General features: G+C 36.2%; 1 protein-coding gene and 1 long non-coding RNA gene across 5 annotated transcripts in view; both read right to left on the bottom strand.

Moving 5' to 3' along the window:
* LOC127841285 (transient receptor potential cation channel subfamily M member-like 2) overlaps positions 1 to 19907 on the bottom strand; it is an 84851-nt gene that overhangs the window by 32303 nt on the left and 32641 nt on the right. For all 4 annotated transcript variants that reach the window (XM_052369983.1, XM_052369982.1, XM_052369985.1 and 1 more), the window contains 9 exons: positions 17196 to 17339; positions 16532 to 16651; positions 13337 to 13447; positions 12153 to 12327; positions 11757 to 11810; positions 9407 to 9439; positions 3214 to 3331; positions 1677 to 1866; positions 1005 to 1141 (listed from right to left, as the gene is read on the bottom strand). In XM_052369983.1, coding sequence (XP_052225943.1) covers positions 1005 to 1141; positions 1677 to 1866; positions 3214 to 3331; positions 9407 to 9439; positions 11757 to 11810; positions 12153 to 12327; positions 13337 to 13447; positions 16532 to 16651; positions 17196 to 17339 — 1082 coding nt within the window. The remainder of the gene's footprint in view (positions 1 to 1004; positions 1142 to 1676; positions 1867 to 3213; positions 3332 to 9406; positions 9440 to 11756; positions 11811 to 12152; positions 12328 to 13336; positions 13448 to 16531; positions 16652 to 17195; positions 17340 to 19907) is intronic.
* Positions 18287 to 19276, bottom strand: LOC127841287 (uncharacterized). Its single transcript, XR_008030838.1, has 2 exons — positions 19134 to 19276; positions 18287 to 18977 (listed from the first exon to the last, which is right to left on the bottom strand). It is a non-coding gene; the product is annotated as an uncharacterized LOC127841287 (long non-coding RNA).

Here is a 19907-nt window from a genome sequence, read left to right as displayed (position 1 = left end):
CTTACAATACATTTAATTATATTAATAATTATGCTTTGCACAAGAAATTCCAACAAAGAGCAATAACTCAATAAATATCAAAGAAAGAGTTATAGAAATAACAACATGCCTCCCTTCAGGTACAGTAAAAAAAAGGTGGCGAGTTCACATGCTTGCTAATGTGCCTGTGAAGCTTCATCACTTACGCAACAATTCTTTTCAAGTTGTGCAACATAAATATCCTATGGATGGAATGACAATCAGACAAAAGCAAATGAGCCTTGCTCTGTGAAAATGGTGTTAAAATCATGTGCTTAAAGACCGAACAGGCAAATCTGGGTCGACACTTTCTGCCTAAACTGGATTTTTCAAAGAGACTTTATGTAAATAAAAAATACCATAAAAGCGGATAGTGTTGCACATGCATTAAACCTGCTTTTCACAGAGCACGGCCCAAATGTATTTCAACATTTCCACTTAAGTAAGAGAGTTAAAAGGGAAGCATTTTCTTATATCATAAGGAACAATTCATGCGAGTTTGATAGCTGTTTGCTGAAAAGTGTAGGGATACTTTGACAATCCAGTTTGTGTCTATGGCAAGGCAGATAAACAAACAAACCGATGTCCATGGGATATTCAGTATACATCTCTCCTCTTTGTTTGGGGGTTAATGGTGGGGACATTATAATAATTTTATCAAGCAAATTGATGGAATTCATATCACCGGCACAATCAATTGTATTTATTGACAGGTACAGAACTAACAAATAAGGTTATTTGAAGGCTTGTTCTATTCCTCACTTATTTGGACATGTGATGCGTTTGCATGAGACAATACAAGTTTCATGTTGAAAATCTGAGATATAGCCCTGAAAAGTTATATCATAGAAACACTGCAAAGGGCGATAACTTTTATTTAAGAAAATGTAAGGTTATAATTGTTGAGATATCTGAGATATAGCCCTGAAAAGTTTGTGATAGACGGATGGACTGACTTAAAATAATTTGTTAAACACGTTTCTTACATGTCCTCGATCTTGCCAAGTTTAGACTCCTTCTCGGCCGCCTGTTCCTCAGAGGCGATGTAGTCCTTGGCCACCTTCTTCCAGAAGACTGAGTCATCCTGCTCCATGTCATCCACGACATATTTCAGTTTATCCTTCTGCAGAGGCAAATACAATACAAACAATTATGTTCTATAGAGAGTCATGTAGTCAAACTGGCAGTTTAATTAAGTGACATAATGGTTATGAGCGGTGCTGATTGAAAAAGAGGTTTAATGCATGAGCGTAAAGTTTAGTCTGCACAGGCTAATCAGGCAAGACACTTTCAGCCTTAACTGGATTTTTGCAAAGAAAAGACTTTCTGTAAACGTAAATTACCATAAAAACAAAAAGTGTCGTCCCTGATAAGCCTGTGCGAACTGCACAGACTAATCTAGGACAACACTTTACGCACATGCATTAAACCCCCTTTTCACAGAGAATGGCCCATATATCCCGAATACTACTACAATGTGGATGATTCCTACAACCACTCTGTATCAACGCTGGCAAATTTAAACCACCAATTGTAATTTAGTTAAAATAATGGTACATAGGGTATGTCATTTTGAAATAATTTTACATGATCCAGCTTTGTTTTTAGGGATAATTTGGGGTTTTCATAAAAATAACTCAGTCAGGGACACATTTCACCTCTGGATTACAGCATTCTTTGCACTTGGCGTAGCACTTCCTGTAGACATATTTCAGGAAGATGAATGTCAGGTTTATGAAGGTGAGAGGCGGGGGAAGTGTGAGCCGGTTCTTGAAATTTTCAATCAGGGCATAGCGCTGGAACTTCCAGAGGTCACTGGCAACCACGTTCACTTTGGCATTCGTCAATCTGAATGATGTAACAACAAATTGAGATTTGTGATGTAATGTAATTATTAAAGTGATATTATGGGCATTTTGCACTGTTGAATTGAGATGAAAAGAATTAACAGGTCAAAAGAGTTAGTTAAAATGTGGTTACTGATCAATTATCTGCAACTCATCTTGCTACCAGTTGTTTATAAAAATATACTTTATATTCCATATTCTTACGTGACCCACCCAGTCCTGTAAGCCGAAATGATCCGTAAAATAAAATTGTTTCTTGGTGTCGTATGAACAAATCTGCACTAAAACTAAATTTAGGATCAAATCATACATGCATGATCAGTTGTCAAACGAAAGTACGGTTAATATTCAAATGCATTGCTTTTCTCTTTCCGGTATATTGTTCTAGTATGTTGATGCTGCATTAACAAATATAAGTGTGTATGAAGTGAAAACACCAAAAATAAACAACGGTTGCGATAGACACCTATAAACTGTTAGATGCCCATAATATCACTTTAACATTGTTCCTCACACATATATGTCCTTCTTTATCAATTTGACAGGTTTATGTCAGTTAAAATATCATAGAGGCAATCAAGATGATATCGACCGGTCACTATTTACTGACATGGATTGCAAATGCTAAATATGGACCGTGCAAGCAAAATATATACGTATGATGTTACAGCCATTACACTTAAGATTATTTGCTTTGTGTGGCAGTGCTAATTGTATTTTGAGCTTATAAGCCATAGATTCAAACAGAAACATTATATTTGATCAATAATTATTACAAACATTGAAGGAATAATTTGAACAACAAACAGTTATACCCCTTCAAGCTTGGTTTGAGGGGTGAAATTATATATACATATTACTTGCAAAGTTAAGGAAACATTTTTATGCATTTCTGTATGTTCTGATAGATACATAAATAAGGTCAATCTAATAGATAAATAAATACATTTCTTTTATACTGAATATATACAGATGGTGTAATTATCAATCTCTTAAACGTTAAGTTGGGAAACCACATAAAATCTAGCATAAGGTGTTAAAGCTGTATTTGAGTCTCGCTTTTCGAAAAATGGGTTTAATGCATGTGGGTTAATCTCATCCTATATTAGCCTGTACAGTCCGTGCAGGCTAAGGAGGGACAACTCGTTCTGAGTTTATTGTATTTTCTGTTTAAATGAAGTTTCTTTATTGCAAAATCAAGTTTAAGCTGAAAAGGTCATCCCTGATTACCCTGAGCATACTGCAATCCGGGACGACACGTTGTGCAAATACATTAGCTACATTTTCCCAGAACAAGGTTCATTTACATGGCTGAACCATGTACAAGTGGACGTTTTCAAATACTTACGCAAACAGTGCAAACAGCAGGGTGACAAGGACCAACTTGCAGATGAAGAGGTACTGCAGGGTGATCACGTAGGCCGAGAAACTCGTGTTTGGGCATCGCTCCAGCCTCAGGATATCCACTGAACAGGGCAAATAAGATCTTGTCACAAAAATTATTTAAATACCACCCCAGGCCATATGTATTAATTTGCAGGAAGTTAAACAAGAGCACCGCCTAACGGGTGCCACGCTCGGCTGCGAAAGCTTGTTAGATTTTTTTTTTTTAGAGGTCACAGTGACCTTGACCTTTGACCTTGTTACCCAACAAGAGATGTGTACGTCAGAAACACAATGCCCCTACTCTCCGCCACTTTGAAATAAAATTATATATTTATCATTTGGCAGGTATAGAAATCATCTCCCTTTACAGCTTTATTACTTCTCTTGGATTTTGTCCTCCAACCGGGGGGGAGGGGGTGGGGTGGTCTGTAGACAGTCAGAAATGACCAAGTCAGACATCACTGACAACCAAGGCCTGTGGTTTATCAAAGAGATCATAGCCAGAGTTCATCATGTATCTATGGACGAAAGTCCACAGGTATGTAATGAACACTACTATTAACAACTAAGTACATGAAAGGAATGATAATTATATCATTTGAAAAAAAACTTTGACAAATCAATCATTTGAGTTATAAATAATCAAAGTAATAAATCGGTTCAGTAACTGTGAAAAGAACTTCAATTCTTGGTAAGGAAATATATAATATGAGATTTATAATTATATAAATTACTTCCCTTGAAAAAAATTGTCCCTAACAAATCTCTATTTTTAGTAACAAATAATTAAAAGCCACTACCGTGACTGTAGATTCACCACTAAAAATGTGCAGCTCCATTAGATACACATGCATGCCAAATATATAAAGTTCATGTTCAATATTGAATAATTATCTCCCTTTAAAGCTTATTACTTCCCTTAAATGTGTATTTTTACCGTAGACCTTAAAGGATTACCTTGAACTTTTAACACGATGTGTTTGTCAGAAACACAATGCCACCAACTGTACCGCTTTGATTTATTTAACAAAAATATATACGTGGGCAGGTCGAGAACTATGTCCATTTAAAGCTTAATACTTCTCTTGAGTTTGTTTTTTCTACTCTAGACCTTGAAGGATGATGTTCACCTTGAAATTTTACCACTCAAAATGTGCAGCTCCATGAGATACACATGCATGCCCAATATCAAGTTGATATGTTCAATATTTAAAAAGTTATGGCCAATGTTAAGGTTTTAGCATGACGCCTACGGCGGACGACGAGCTGGCTATGACAAAAGCTCGGGTTTTCTCTGAAAACAGCCGAGCTAAAAATAAATGAGATCACTTGGCTAAAGCCAGTTTTGAACACAGGGGAACTGTTTAAAAACAAGGGCTGTTTGTAAAACATGCATGCCCCCCATATGGGCTGTCAGTTGTAGTGGCAGCCATTGTGTGAATACGTTTTTGTCACTGTGACCTTGACCTTTTACCTAGTGACCTGAAAATCAAGAGGGGTCATCTGCCAGTCATGATCAATGTACCTATGAAGTTTAATGATCCTAGGCCTAATTATTCTTGAGTTATCATCAGGAAACCATTTTACTGTTTCGAGTCACTGTGACCTTGACCTTTGACCTAGTGACCTGAAAATTATTAGGGGTCATCTGCAAGTCATGATCAATGAACCTATGAAGTTTCATGATCCTAGGCGTAAGCATTCTTGAGTTATCATCCGGAAACCATTTTACTATTTCGAGTCACTGTGACCTTGACCTTTGACCTAGTGACCTGAAAAATCAATAGGGGTCATCTGCATGTCATTATCAATGTACCTATGAAGTTTCATGATCCTAGGCGTAAGCATTTTTGAGTTATCATCAGGAAACCATTTTACTGTTTTGAGTCACTGTGACCTTGACCTTTGACCTAGTGACCTGAAAATCAATAGGGGTCATCAGCCAGTCATGATCAATGTTCCTATGAAATTTCACAATCCTAGGCGTAAGCATTGTTGAGTTATCATCAGGAAACCATTTAACTGTTTCCAGTCACTGTGACCTTGACCTTTGACCTAGTGACCTAAAAATCAATAGGGATCATCTGCCAGTCATCATCAATGGTCCTATGAAGTTTCATGACCCTAGGCGTAAGCATTCTTGATTTATCATCCGGAAACCATTTAACTGTTTCAAGTCACTGTGACTTTGACCTTTGACCTAGTGACCTGAAAATCAATAGGGGTCATCTGACAGTCATTATCAATGTACCTATGAAGTTTCATGATCCTAGGCGTAAGCATTTTTGAGTTATCATCAGGAAACCATTTTACTGTTTTGAGTCACTGTGACCTTGACCTTTGACCTAGTGACCTGAAAATCAATAGGGGTTATCTGCCAGTCATGATCAATGTACCTATGAAGTTTCATGATCCTAGGCCTAAGTGTTCTTGAGTTATCATCCGGAAACCATCTGTTGGACGGACCGACTGACGGACCGACAGACCGACCGACATGTGCAAAACAATATACCCCCTCTTCTTCGAAGGGTGATAAAATTTGTCATATACCAAATCACAGAAAAAGATTATTCATGTGTATACTAAATTTCATGATTATATCTTATGTACCTAGAGAAAAATTGCAAGTATCATTATAGTTTTAGTAACTGTCACCTTACATTTTACAAGTGCAGTAATTAAGGGTTATGCCAAATCACTTTTTATATAATGAAACCAAGTTTCATAATCATATTTTGTGTACTTTTCAAGACATGTTTTTTAGGAACGACAGATGGACAGATTGGTGAACAGAGGAAGGGATTGACATACAGAAAAAAGGCAACTATCCAGCCAAAAACTTCTACCAAGCCAGCCAACAAATTATACCAAGTGATATTATAATGTCTTATGTAGTTGTTTAGTAATATTATTAAGTACATGTATGTTTGTTTTTTATCCCATTTTCACCGCGACATTGACGGTATAACATGTTGTGGAATATACTTGCTTGTATTCAACACTGTGGAATATACCTGTCGCGTGCACGGACTACTTTTTAAATAACGTCATGCGATATGCGCTAAAATTAGGTCGCTATTGTTTGGTTCATTGATCGAATTTTAAGGTCACCCATTAGAAGAAAATGTGCATATTTTGCAGAAAAATATATATATGACATATTCACCAAAAGAACTGTTGAAATAAAATATAAAATTACACGATTTTTGTTTTGTTATTTTTTTATTTATATTTACTTTACCACTGAATGATTTTTCATATGAAACAAAGTCGACAAAACTTAAGCTTGTCATATACTTTTGACATTTAATTTAAATATTAAGAATGTACGACAAGCCATACACATATCGCACAGTTCATGAATAATCTGCTATGTTTGCTTTCCTATTTAATTCACGTTAGGCATATACCAGAGCTGTGTAAAGTATAAGATGGTAAAAATAGCACCTCACTGGAATTGGGAACGTCCCATTTTGTACACGGGTATTTCTACTCATTTATCTGTTGTGTACTGGAATGTTTTCCATTCTTTGTGTATTTATATATTAAATTATTTTCTCGTACAATAAGGGCATTTACCATAGATAAATAAAACATTGTGCAAGTTTAAACATAATTATGTTTGTATGCAGAAATCTGCAAATGCAACCGAGTTTACCAACGGCTATTATTAGATAAACTGCTCCGGTTCATTTGAACAGCAGTAATGTAGAGTACATGATGTAGCGTGTGACGAAGAAGAAAGTTTATCGCGTTCATAAACTCATTTGAATAAAGTGATAGAATGGCATAAGGGCCTTTATTTAACTATGCTTAAATAATGATTAAAGACCCTAGATGCAAAATCATCAATTATTGAGTTAAATGGATTATTAGATGGATTTTAAAGGATAATTAAAGGTAAGATACTAGTTCTTACGTGTTTTGATTTTTGTTTGTACTTTTGTCGTTCCCTGTTCTCGGGGAAATGATTTTAACGTGGGCGCCATTGATGCACCGGATCACACACGGCATACCCATAACATTATATAAAAAACACGTTCTGCGCGTCCTTAAATTCGTCGTCCAAAGTCGGAAAACGTATGGCCCTGTATATTTTGTCAAATAAAGTGTCAGTCGCTGCAATTGTCTGTTTACTCGTCAAAATTGTCAAGGTCTTCGATAGCTAAAGAAACTTCAGCGTACAGTTTATTTAGTATTGACAGACCTGTACCAGTCAAAAATCATAAAAAGCGACATTTAAAGTTATGGTAGCCAGAACTAGGTCGTCGATGGTGTACATGTATGTTGACACCGACAGCATTTTGTCAGGTGCAATCGCGCCATATTGGATTTTGATCATTTTCTTTCGAAAATAAAATGAATTATAGTAAAGTAAAATCTTCTTTTCGCGGTCGTAATGTGTTAAAATTCGCATACTGCGTAAAATTGAATGTAGGCATATGGTGATATTTTTACTTGTTTTACAGTTTGTGTGTTAATTTTTTAAAGACTATTTTGCGTACCAGAACAAATACATGTATATCACTACGCATGGTTACATTTGTTAGATTTTAAGTGCTTTTATGACTGAATTAAAATTACTGTTAAGGTTATTAGATCTATTTATGTTAAATGTCACCTTGAAAAAATCAAATGGGATAAATAGAATACTAGGATTAGCGTGGAATACAGAGAAGTTTATGTTGCTCGGCTCGAACACCGAAAGCGCTCGCCAAGGCTCGCGCTTCCGGCGTTCTAAGCCTCGCAACATAAACTTCTCTGTATTCAACGCTAACCTAGTATTCTCTATACAGTTATTATACCTTTGACGGCTGTTGAAACAAAAAGTATTCCAAGTTTTTTCTAAGAATTTTCAAATCTGAGATCCTGTTAAATATTTATAAATCTAATTATTCCAGTTTTAAGGGATAAACAGACAGAAAGACAGATAAAACAGGAAGGGATAGAAACATAGACACAGAATACTCATTGCTGAAAAGTGTTTAACCCTTTTCCACTTTCACCATTCCAGAAGCAAAGTGAAAATTGCTATGTGCAAACAGCATAAAACCAAAACAGCCTGCGAGTAACTCGCAGTTTGTTCAGGTTTTATGCTGTTTTCTGCTCATCAGTATCTAAGGGTTGGAAATGAAGCCTTCACAATTTTAATCCAGTAAGAAAGGTATTAAATTGAATACAACTTTGTAAGAGACTACACATACGTAAAAATACGTATCTAAGAGGTAATGGGTAAAAAAGTTTCATGATCATGTATTATGTAACCTTTCGAGTAATTCAAATCTATTTTAACAACAGAATCCTGACCTTTGACCTCATGTGAAAAAAAGTGTGATGCATAATTCTAACAAGTTTACCAAGTTTCATCCAGGTACCCTAAGTACTTTATGAGAAATGGCCGAAGCAATTTTTGCATACAAACGGACAGACCAACTTCCATGGTTATTGTAGTATTCTTATCTTCGTTATAAAAATCAGGACACCAATTAAACATCTTATTAAACATGTACACTACAAGCTGTTTCACAGTACTTTAAAGCCATGGGGTACATATGCGCCTTATTCCCAAATCAGGGGTACCTATGAGCCTGTATTTTCATATCAAGGGTACCTTGTGTATAAAATCTGAGTCTCCTTATCAGGGGTACCCCTGTGACTAAAGTGCCTGGTTGTGTGACGCTACTTGACTACCTGCCACAACCAAATAGACTGAACATAGAACACAATACTTAATTAATATTCCATTTTCTATAGACCTTTTCCTGCATTTTTTGTAAAATACCAAAATAAATCATACACAAATTTTGTGCAGTATTTTTTTTGCCAAACCATGTAACGTAATGTTTCAGTTTTTATGAGTTGCCGTCACTTCCTGTGTAATGTATAGAATGTTTTTTGAGTCATAACAATAATAGCTACAGTCAACCAAACATTTGTGTTGCCATACAAAAAATGTTTGGCTACAACTATGATATGGAAACAGACAACAATTATAGATGATAGCACTTTTCATATTTTATTGAAGTATGTAATATGTGTATAATAAATATTTTTTAAAAGACAGCAGAAAGCACAGACAAACAATGCAAATCCCACCCACTGCTGAATGGATTGTTCAATAAAGGGGAATACAAATTCACATAAAACAAACTTACAGTGTCCCTGTTCCGATGTACTGTAGTTGTTTTCTGCAAAAAGAGATATTCAAAACTCAAGTTCAAACAACAACATCACAATTAAAAGTCTGAAAAAGACACAGACAAATTTCTCAATGCTATATGTAACAAGACTATTGCCAAACAATAAGTCCCCTTCCAGTAGGAACAAAATGAAATGATGTGCATAATCTCCATATTGCCATCTGTCCATGTTTCAAGTTTCATGAAAAAATATGAAGAACTTCAAAAGTTATCGCAGGATCCAGCATTTTCCGCAATATTTCTAGTCTGTTTGTTGCCATAGCAACCAGAATTTTTGACGTTGGAACAAAATGAAATGATATGCATAATCTCCATATTGCCATCTGTCCATGTTTCAAGTTTCATTAAAAATATGAAGAACTTTTAAAGTTATTGCAGGATCCAGAAAAGTGTGACAGACTGACAGACACACAGAGCGCAAACCATAAGTCCCTCTCTGGTTTCACCAGTTGGGGACTAAAAAAAATCTATTTGCAAATAAGTAAGCACATACAAAAGCCACTCCCAATAGTTAAAATCATACTTTTTATCACGTGAAGTAGCTTGTTTTCCATTTTAAATGACAATTACAAATGTTTTTATGCGTCATCTAGCTTTTTGAGCGTTTTCATTTGCTACTTTTAGTTTCACTGACCAATCAAATTACGTTTTTAGCTGAAATAACGTTGCAATATCAACTTGTGTAACCAGATGTAAACAACTTTTAAGATTTACCAAAATGTTTTCGTAAATATGAATCTTTTAGTTATGTGATAAAAAAAGATGTGACAATAATTGTCATTTCGTACTTAAAATGTATTAAACTTGTCCAGAAAATTTCTTTGTAAGCTCTAAAATGGCTTGCTCACTAAAATATTCCTCAACTTGTTGAATTAAATATGGTCTGAAAATACCACTTGCGTCAAATCTTAATATTTTAAAATTATAATGTGTATGTGCTTCAATAGCTAAACCATATTCCAATATGGATTATTGAACATTATAGTGGATTAAACTCTTTCCCACTCAGAGTGGCAAAGTGAAAATGGCTATGTGCAAACATAGAGAATACATGGTTGGTGCCGAGATGGAGAAAGGAACCAAACATGTATTCGATTTATCCTGCTTCATGCCATTGACACATTTTATCAAAGACAAATGATTAATTGACATAACAATATAAATATTCTGGTCGGGCCTCGTACATTCCTGACGACCGAATAACTACCGATTGTGTCACGTAAAAAATAGTTCCACATTTAACTGTTCCTTTTAATAATTTCGTATTAAAAATATTAGAAGAAATAAAAAACGAAACCGAGAATGTGATATTTTTCTTAGTAATAAAATGAAAACAAAATGCAGAAGGAAAACAAAAACTAAATCTTATTTACCTTAATGACAACTTTAATCCATTGCTTATAACAGTAAATTTACAATGATATACACATCCATTTTCTGTTCTTTCATCCCTTTGTCGAAATCCATGTCTGTTTTTCCATCTCTATTATTGAAATGTATTTTAAACCACAATATTTTTTGATAGCGTTTGTATCGAATGCTAACCATTCTGACCCAAAACCCGATTTACGAAATCGTAATCCTGTCGTAGCGAATTATTTTATTCCTATTGAAGTTATCACTTATAAATGACAAACACACAATCCAAAATACGTTTATGATTCGTTCGATGCTTTAAAATATTTAAAAAAAATACTGTTAAAACCACCACGTCAAAATTGTTGTCCCTAAAATCCTGAGAGAAACTAGATAGTATGTTTTGTCTGAGAAATGATGTCACACTAGATACGTCATAAATTGCGTAATCAAGTAAATGAAAATGATAAATACGGAAAGCTGGTTCGGTAATATATTTTAAATATATATATCCGAAGAAGAAAAAAAGAATGATAAAATTATATAATATAAAGATAACATTCATGATGTGTCCCAATAAATTTCAAAGGTCAAATATTATAACATGTTAATCGGCACGTAGGAATACATACTTACGGTTAGATCACGGTCACGTGATGTACTGCCGGATATCAACTAGTTTATCCAACCCTGCTTTATTTGGTCAATGTTTGCAACAGGGGCAGGATAAAGCATAAAACCAGAACAGCCAGCAAGAAACTCACAGTCTGTTCAGGTTTTATACTGTTTGCTGCTCATTAGTATCTAAAGGTTGGAAATGAAGACTTCAAAATTTGAATCTAGTGAGAAATGTCTTTGATTAAATTTAACTTTCTAAGGGACTATAAACACTTCAAAAAACGTAGCTAAGTGGTAAAGGTTTAAGGAAAATCTCTGTAAGACAACATACTGGTATCACAGTATTCCAGGGTCTTCTTGTAATCTGGTGAACAGTCTGGATTGCCTACAAAGACATAAATAACCTCCTAATTATATATTAATTAAAAATTATTATAATAAATACCATCATTGTCATTATTTCATTATCATCTTCCTCACAACCATAATTGTTGTTTTTTTGTACAATTTATACTTATTATCAACAACAAGTACAATAACACCATCAACACCGTGATCATCATCATCATCATCATTATTATCATGCAAAGCATCATCCAAAGCATCATCTGAAGACAAAAGTTCAAAAAAATATATAGTTTGCTTTCAATCTATAACCAATACATTTTAATACTAAACAAATACCAGAAAGTGAAAAGCTATGTGTGTAGTAAATATTTATTTTTACCTGTCAAATCATCAATATCAGTCCTGAACAAGGCATAGAGTGGCCGTGTGAATACGCGCTTGAACATCTCGAGGTTCATGGGCCAGTGTGGGTACAAGATGGACTGGGTGGTGACACCACCCACTATCATGAAGATCAGGAACATTCGCATGAACGCCACAAAGTCATGGCTCACCTGAAACACGTTGGCACTATTAGCGGCATTCAATCATTACCTGATCCTTGTTCTTGGAATGTACCTCAAGTGTCCTCCCAGATTACCCTGTACAGTCTGAACAAGCTTATCAAGGACGACACTTTCCGCCTAAACTGGATTTTGGCTAAAATAGGCTAATCTTGGATGACACTATGCAAATGCATTAAGGCCTGTTTTCCCAGAATGAAACTCGCCTAATAGTTGTTAGACTTCTGAAAGGGTAGGCACAAACTCAAAATTAATAAACAAACATTTGCAATTATGTTGAGTACCGATGGGGCCAATGTTATTACTAAATCATTAAGAATTAAGATTGTATAAATTAACTTGGGCAAATGCCAAGATAAATTTAATGTATCAGCATTTTTCTTAAAATATTTTGCAAAAATAATCCAGGTGGCGAGTCCATAATTTGGATGCAGCATAGCGTCCCAGATCATTTCAAGTTTAACAACTGTACACAGGAAAGAAATCTGCAAAAGCAGTTGCAAGCACATCAGTTAAATTGTTAGTGCATGCAAATTATGTCTCGCGCATCTACACTTAATTGTTTTGACAAATTTCAAGTTTCAATTCAATAGCTTTTGAAATGTTGAACAAATAGTTTGTTCCACAAACTAAACAAAGAACATTTTCTGCATAAAGTTCAATGTTAACATCAATCAGAATAATGTTTATCACTAGGCATAATATAGAACAAGTTTGTGGTGATGACATATTTCAAGTCTCAAATCAATTTAATTGCTTGAGAAAGAAGTTTGGTCCAAAAATGAAGGGTAAATAACTTAAGAAAAGATGGATTAGTATACGTGTAAATTGTGTCTTGCCATGAACATTTAGCAAAAGAAATGTGTGTACCAACTGGTTAGTTGTCTTTTCCTGAATGGTTGGTAGGTCTCAATAAGTCAAAGTGACCCTAAACAAACAATCAAATTTATAGAGCAGTGTTATAGCCCTAACTTTCACAAATGTTATAGTGAACATCTACCATTCGTTTGATTCTGTTCAGCATTGGTCCCAGAGTTGGGCTGATCGGCAGGTAGGTGCCAAGAAGGCGGTAGTAGAAGTAGATCAGAGCATAACAGTTCATCTCTCTGGCCTGTGGATAAACAACATGACATATCAGAGCATAACAGTTCATCTCTCTGGCCTGAAGATAAACAACATGACATATCAGTGCACAACTAGGCTACATCCTGCTAGACTTAAATCTAAGCTGTGTGATTATATTTTAGTTAGCAAAATATCTTTGCTAAGCGATCCATTTCTGCAAATGGAAAACCTACAGAGAGTCTATTGATACCTTACACTTCTTATCAAACATTTACGGTTTAAGGCAATTCTTTCATATTCAATTGTGTTGGAATACCAAATGTACAATGATTGAATGAAGTGAAAGATGACGAATCAACATAAAATGATTATGCTTAGACATTTTTTTAAATTGGGAAGTAGTCTTAATAAAAAAAATTGAGCCATAATTCAATTGAATATAACATTTGTCAAAAACTCTGGCTGAAAGTCTTTGATATTCTGTTGCTGTTTGTTAAAGTATAGTACTTTTTTGAAGGAATCATTTAGTAAAAGGGAAACAAATAAAAACACTAGATGACTGTCAGCAAATTTTACTGGGCAAAAATTAACTGTTATTCAAGATTCCATATTCACCTACCACAGTATAGTACGAGATTCCAGGTTTAACCTACCCTAGTGTAGTCCAAAATTACATTTTCACCTACACTAGTGTAGTCAGAGATGTTCACCTACCCAAGTGTAGTCAGAGATTACATGGTCACCTACCCTAGTGTAGTCTGAGATTACATGTTCACCTACCCTAGTGTAGTCTGAGATTACATGTTCACCTACCCTAGTGTAGTCAGAGATGTTCACCTATCCTAGTGTAGTCTGAGATTACATGGTCACCTACCCTACTGTAGTCAGAGATGTTCACCTACCCTAGTGTAGTCAGAATTTACATGGTCACCTATCCTAGTGTAGTTCGAGATTCCATGTTAACCTACCCTAGTGTAGTCAGAGATTCCATGTTCACATACCCTAGTGTAGTAAGAGATTACATGTTCACCTACCCTAGTGTAGTCCAAGATTAAATGTTCACCTACACTAGTGTAGTCTGAGATTACAGGTTCACCTACCCTAGTGTACTCCAAGATTACATGTTCACCTACCCTAGTGTAGTCTGAGATTACAGGTTCACCTACCCTAGTGTAGTTTGAGATTACATGTTCAACTACCCTAGTGTAGTCCAAGATTTCATGTTCACATACCCTAGTGTAGTAAGAGATTACATGTTCACCTACCCTAGTGTAGTCCAAGATTAAATGTTCACCTACCCTAGTGTAGTCTGAGATTACATGTTCACCTACCCTAGTGTAGTCCAAGATGACATGTTCATCTACCCTAGTGTAGTTTGAGATTACATGTTCACCTACCCTAGTGTAGTCAGAGATTACATGGTCACCTACCCTAGTGTAGTCCGAGATTACATGTTCACCTACCCTAGTGTAGTCCGAGATTACATGTTCAACTACCCTAGTGTAGTCCAAGATTTCATGTTCACCTACCCTAGTGTAGTCAGAGATTACATGGTCACCTACCCTTGTGTAGTCCAAGGTTTCATGTTCACCTACCCTAGTGTAGTCAGAGATTACATGGTCACCTACCCTAGTGTAGTTCGAGCTTCCATGTTTTCCTACCCTACTGGAGTCAGAGATTACATGTTCACCTACAATAGTGTAGTCCAAGATTACATGTTCACCTACCCGAATGCAGTCAAAGATTCCATGTTAACTTACCCTAGTGTAGTCTGAGATTCCATGGTCATCTACCCCAGTGTAGTCCAAGATTACATGTTCACCTACCATAGTGTAGTCCTAGATTACATGATCACTTACCCTAGTTTAGTCCGAGATTACATGTTCACTTACCCTAGTGTAGTCCGACAGTACATGTTCACCTACCCTAGTGTAGTCAGAGATTCCATGATCACCTACCCTAGTGTAGTCAGAGATTCCATTTTCAACTACCCTAGTGTAGTCCGAGATTCCATGTTTACCAACCCCAGTGTAGTCTGAGATTCCATGTTCAACTACCCTAGTGAAGTCAGGGATTCCATGTTCACCTACCCTAGTGTAATCAGATATTCCATGTTCACCTACCCTACTGTAGTAAGGGATTACATGGTCACCTACCCTAGTGTAGTCAGAGATTACATGGTCATCTACCCTAGTGTAGTCTGAGATTACATGGTCATCTACCCTTGTGCAGTCTGAGATTACATGGTCATCTACCCTACTGTAATCAGAGATAAAATTGTCATCTACCATAGTGTAGTCCAAGATTTCATGTTCACCTACCCTAGTGTAGTCTGAGATTACATGTTCACCTACCCTAGTGTAGTTCATATTCCATGCCAGATGTTCAGCAGTCGTATCAACATGGTCACCTACCCTTGTGTAGTCTGAGAATACATGTTAACCTACCCTAGTGTAGTTCATATTCCATGCCAGATGTCCAGCAGTCGTATCAACATGGTCACCTACCCTTGTGTAGTCTGAGATTCCATGCCAGATGTCCAGAAGTCGTATCAACATGTTCACCTACCGTAGTGCAGTCTGAGATTCCATGCCAGATGTCCAGAAGTCGTATCAACATGGTCATCTACCCTAGTGTAGTCTGAGATTACATGGTCATCTACCCTTGTGCAGTCTGAGATTACATGGTCATCTACCCTACTGTAATCAGAGATAAAATTGTCATCTACCATAGTGTAGTCCAAGATTTCATGTTCACCTACCCTAGTGTAGTCTGAGATTACATGTTCACCTACCCTAGTGTAGTTCATATTCCATGCCAGATGTTCAGCAGTCGTATCAACATGGTCACCTACCCTTGTGTAGTCTGAGAATACATGTTAACCTACCCTAGTGTAGTTCATATTCCATGCCAGATGTCCAGCAGTCGTATCAACATGGTCACCTACCCTTGTGTAGTCTGAGATTCCATGCCAGATGTCCAGAAGTCGTATCAACATGTTCACCTACCGTAGTGCAGTCTGAGATTCCATGCCAGATGTCCAGAAGTCGTATCAACATGGTAACCTACCCTAGTGTAGTCTGAGATTCCATGCCAGATGTCCAGAAGTCGTATCAACATGGTCACCTACCCTAGTGTAGTCTGAGATTCCATGCCAGATGTCCAGAAGTCGTATCAACATGGTGATGAGGAAGATACCAATCAGAGTGAGGTCCATGTAGCTACTCATCATTGTCATTGTTTTGAACCTCTGAAACAGGAAAGGAACAAAAAACTATGAAAACAAATTTGTTGATATTCTTCATAAATTAAATTTCAAAGGCTTAATGCAAACCATTCACCACCGAAGCTGTTATTGACAATCATGCATGACACCAAACCAAGATTGCTGTGGTCTTCCTTTTACTCCAAGAAAACATCACACTTATATTACACCATTCAATATGGGTACAACATATAAAGCCATATAAAAATAATGGTTTGAGGATTGGCTGATGAATATGACATCTAAATTCTTATCAGTGTGCACTTTTTGTACTATTTAAATGCTTAATTGCCCCAAAAAGTATGAGTAGGTTAAGCGGTATCCATTTTATGACTGAAATACTGATAAATGCAGAGAAAGTGAAAAAATTACACCCATAAACAATCCATTCAGTCCATCTCAAAATTAATCATGAATGCCAATTCAAGCCAAGGGAATTAAGATGAATTTACAGCATGCAAAAAATACAGTAATTGTTCTCTTTTTGACAAGATTTAAGCACGTAGAGGGACTACAACTGCAAAGTGACCTGTTTCTTCTTGTATGTGGTCCAGACTAGCTCCATTTCTATCATGAGGGCAGAGAGGAAGACGACGCAGTCCAGAGTCCAGTTGCCACATGTCGGCCACAGGGTAGCCAGGGAAAACACGCCCAGGAACATGAAGTAGAACAACTGAAATACCAGTACATGATTATTATATCATAGATTTTGATTTACAGCAAATTTTGCAATTAAACCATCAATATAGTTGGTATCTGTAAATGCATTGAGAATTAATGTAACATCCTGTCTAAAGCTGTCGGACACAAAAACAAAGCTAACACCATAGTCAATAATAGTGAACTACATGAATGCTAAAAATGTGAAACCTCCTAAATCTTAAGTGTGAAATAAACAACATACATTAAGCAACCTTAAAATAGTACTTCTTAATGCAAATATTGACATATTAAACTTAAATCTAGGACACTCCTTGCGGTAGGAATGAACAAGTTTCATTAAGATTGAGCTATAATTGTGTTTTTTAGAGTGGTAACAAGCTTTTTATAAAATTGGATGACCAAGTTTTTGGACAAACATGATCCGAAATCTAATTTATTTTAGATATTAATTAGATGAAATTTGTCACCAAGGTGCTACAGATTTTCATCAAGATTCCATGACAAATAAGGCTTTAACAGTGGTTACAAGGGATATCTAAAATTAACAAAGTAATACGTTTTTTTATATTTAAGTTTCCACAGCGTGACCTAGTTTTTCAACAGACATGAACCAGATACAACCATGGCAAAGATATTGTCAAGGTAAACATTCTAACCAAGTTCCATAAAGGTTGAGTCACAGATGTGGCTTCCAGAGTGGTAACAAGATTTGTCTAAGATTTATCCTGGTGACCTTGTTGTTGGACCCCCTTGACCTAGATTTGAACTTGGCCTCGATATTATCAAGATAAACCTTCTGCTCAAGTTTTATCACAATGTGGTCATAAAAAGAGTGGTAACAAGTAAAACAAGAGCGCCGCATGACGGAGCAATATACGCCCGATTCGTGTGCCATTGGAGATGATACACTGATGATTGATGTATTTGTTTTGGAAATAAGCAAAAAAAACAACAACAACTTATATAACTGATATATTCATATATATGCATTGATATCAATAAGTGTACACTTAGTCTCATTTGTTCTCTAAAACACAATATTTAAATCATAATTGTTTAGACCTACATAGGTATAGAATGGCAGTATTTCCTGTACTGATATTACTTATCTTGAAATTAGTTCCCTAAAAACTGAAATAAATATTTGGTTTGAATGTTTAAATACTGTTTGCTTTTACATTTTATATCAGCATGAATACCAAGGCTGTCTGTAATTCACCTTTATAAGATGCTTATAGCGGTTTTTATTGCTATCAAGTTCGATAAGTGTTCAGCGGATGAATACAATTTGAATAAGAGTCCGGACAAAGTGGCGCTGTTGAAAATGGACTAATTGACCCTATGACCTAGTTTTTTACCTGGCATGACCCATATTCGAACTTGGCCTAGATATCAACTAGATGCAACTACTGACCAAGTTTGGTGAAGATAAGATTTATACAATTTGAATTAGAGTCCGGACAAAGTAAAATGCACTAATTGACCCTTTGACCTAGTTTTTGACCCAGCATGACCCATATTCGGACTTGACCTAGATATCAACTAGATGCAACTACTGACCAAGTTTGGTGAAGATCGGATGAATACAATTTGAATTAGAGTCCGGACAAAGTGGCGCCGTTGAAAATGCACTAATTGACCCTATGACCTAGTTTTTGACCCGGCATGACCCATATTCGAACTTGGCCTATATATCAACTAGATGCAACTGCTGACCAAGTTTGGTGAAGATCGGATGAATACAATTTGAAATAGAGTCCGGACAAAGTGGCCCCTTTGAAAATGCACTTATTGACCCTATGACCTAGTTTTTGACCCGGCATGACCCATATTCGAACTTGGCCTAGATATCAACTAGATGCAACTGCTGACCAAGTTTGGTGAAGATCGGATGAATACAATTTGAATTAGAGTCCGGACAAAGTGATGCCTTCCGCCCGCCGCCCGCCTGCCGCCCGCCCGCCAAGGGGTTTCACATAATACGTCCCGTATTTTATACGGGCGTATAAAAATTTACTTGACCTTGCAAACAGACTTTGGGACACACATGACCCATATTAGAAATTCACCTAGATATTATCAAGGTAAATATTCTGAACATTTATTAAAATTAAGCCAAAAAATGTAGCTTCAAGAGTGGCTTCTTGAAAAGTTACGAGCTTAAAATTGACATAAAAAGTGTTGTTTTTAATTTGACCTGATGACCAAACATAACCAAGATACCATAACATTATTTCATCAATGTGGCTTCTACTGTGGTAACAACCTTTTTGTAAAATAGAACTGATGACCTGGTTTTAAACACACATTACCAGGATTCGAATATGGCCTTGATTTTGTTAAGATTTTAACAGTTGCATCAAGATTGATAAAACAATGTGGCCCCTATAGACGTTAAGGCCCGGTCAGACCGACTAACAATTATGTAACGGAGAGAAAACGGACAAAGTATGCAAATTCTGGTTATCCGGTGATAAAATTTACCTGCTCTGCCGCTCAAGACTCTCGCAATCGGTGTGTGAAGCGTAGGAACAATACAATGACCGCACAAGTACCGGTGATGTAACGGGAAAAAGCG

Source organism: Dreissena polymorpha, chromosome 8 (genome assembly GCF_020536995.1).
Source record: "Dreissena polymorpha isolate Duluth1 chromosome 8, UMN_Dpol_1.0, whole genome shotgun sequence".
NCBI classification, from domain to species: domain Eukaryota; kingdom Metazoa; phylum Mollusca; class Bivalvia; order Myida; family Dreissenidae; genus Dreissena; species Dreissena polymorpha.
Note: the sequence above shows the minus strand (reverse complement) of the source record. Positions and strands in the feature narration are given on the sequence as shown.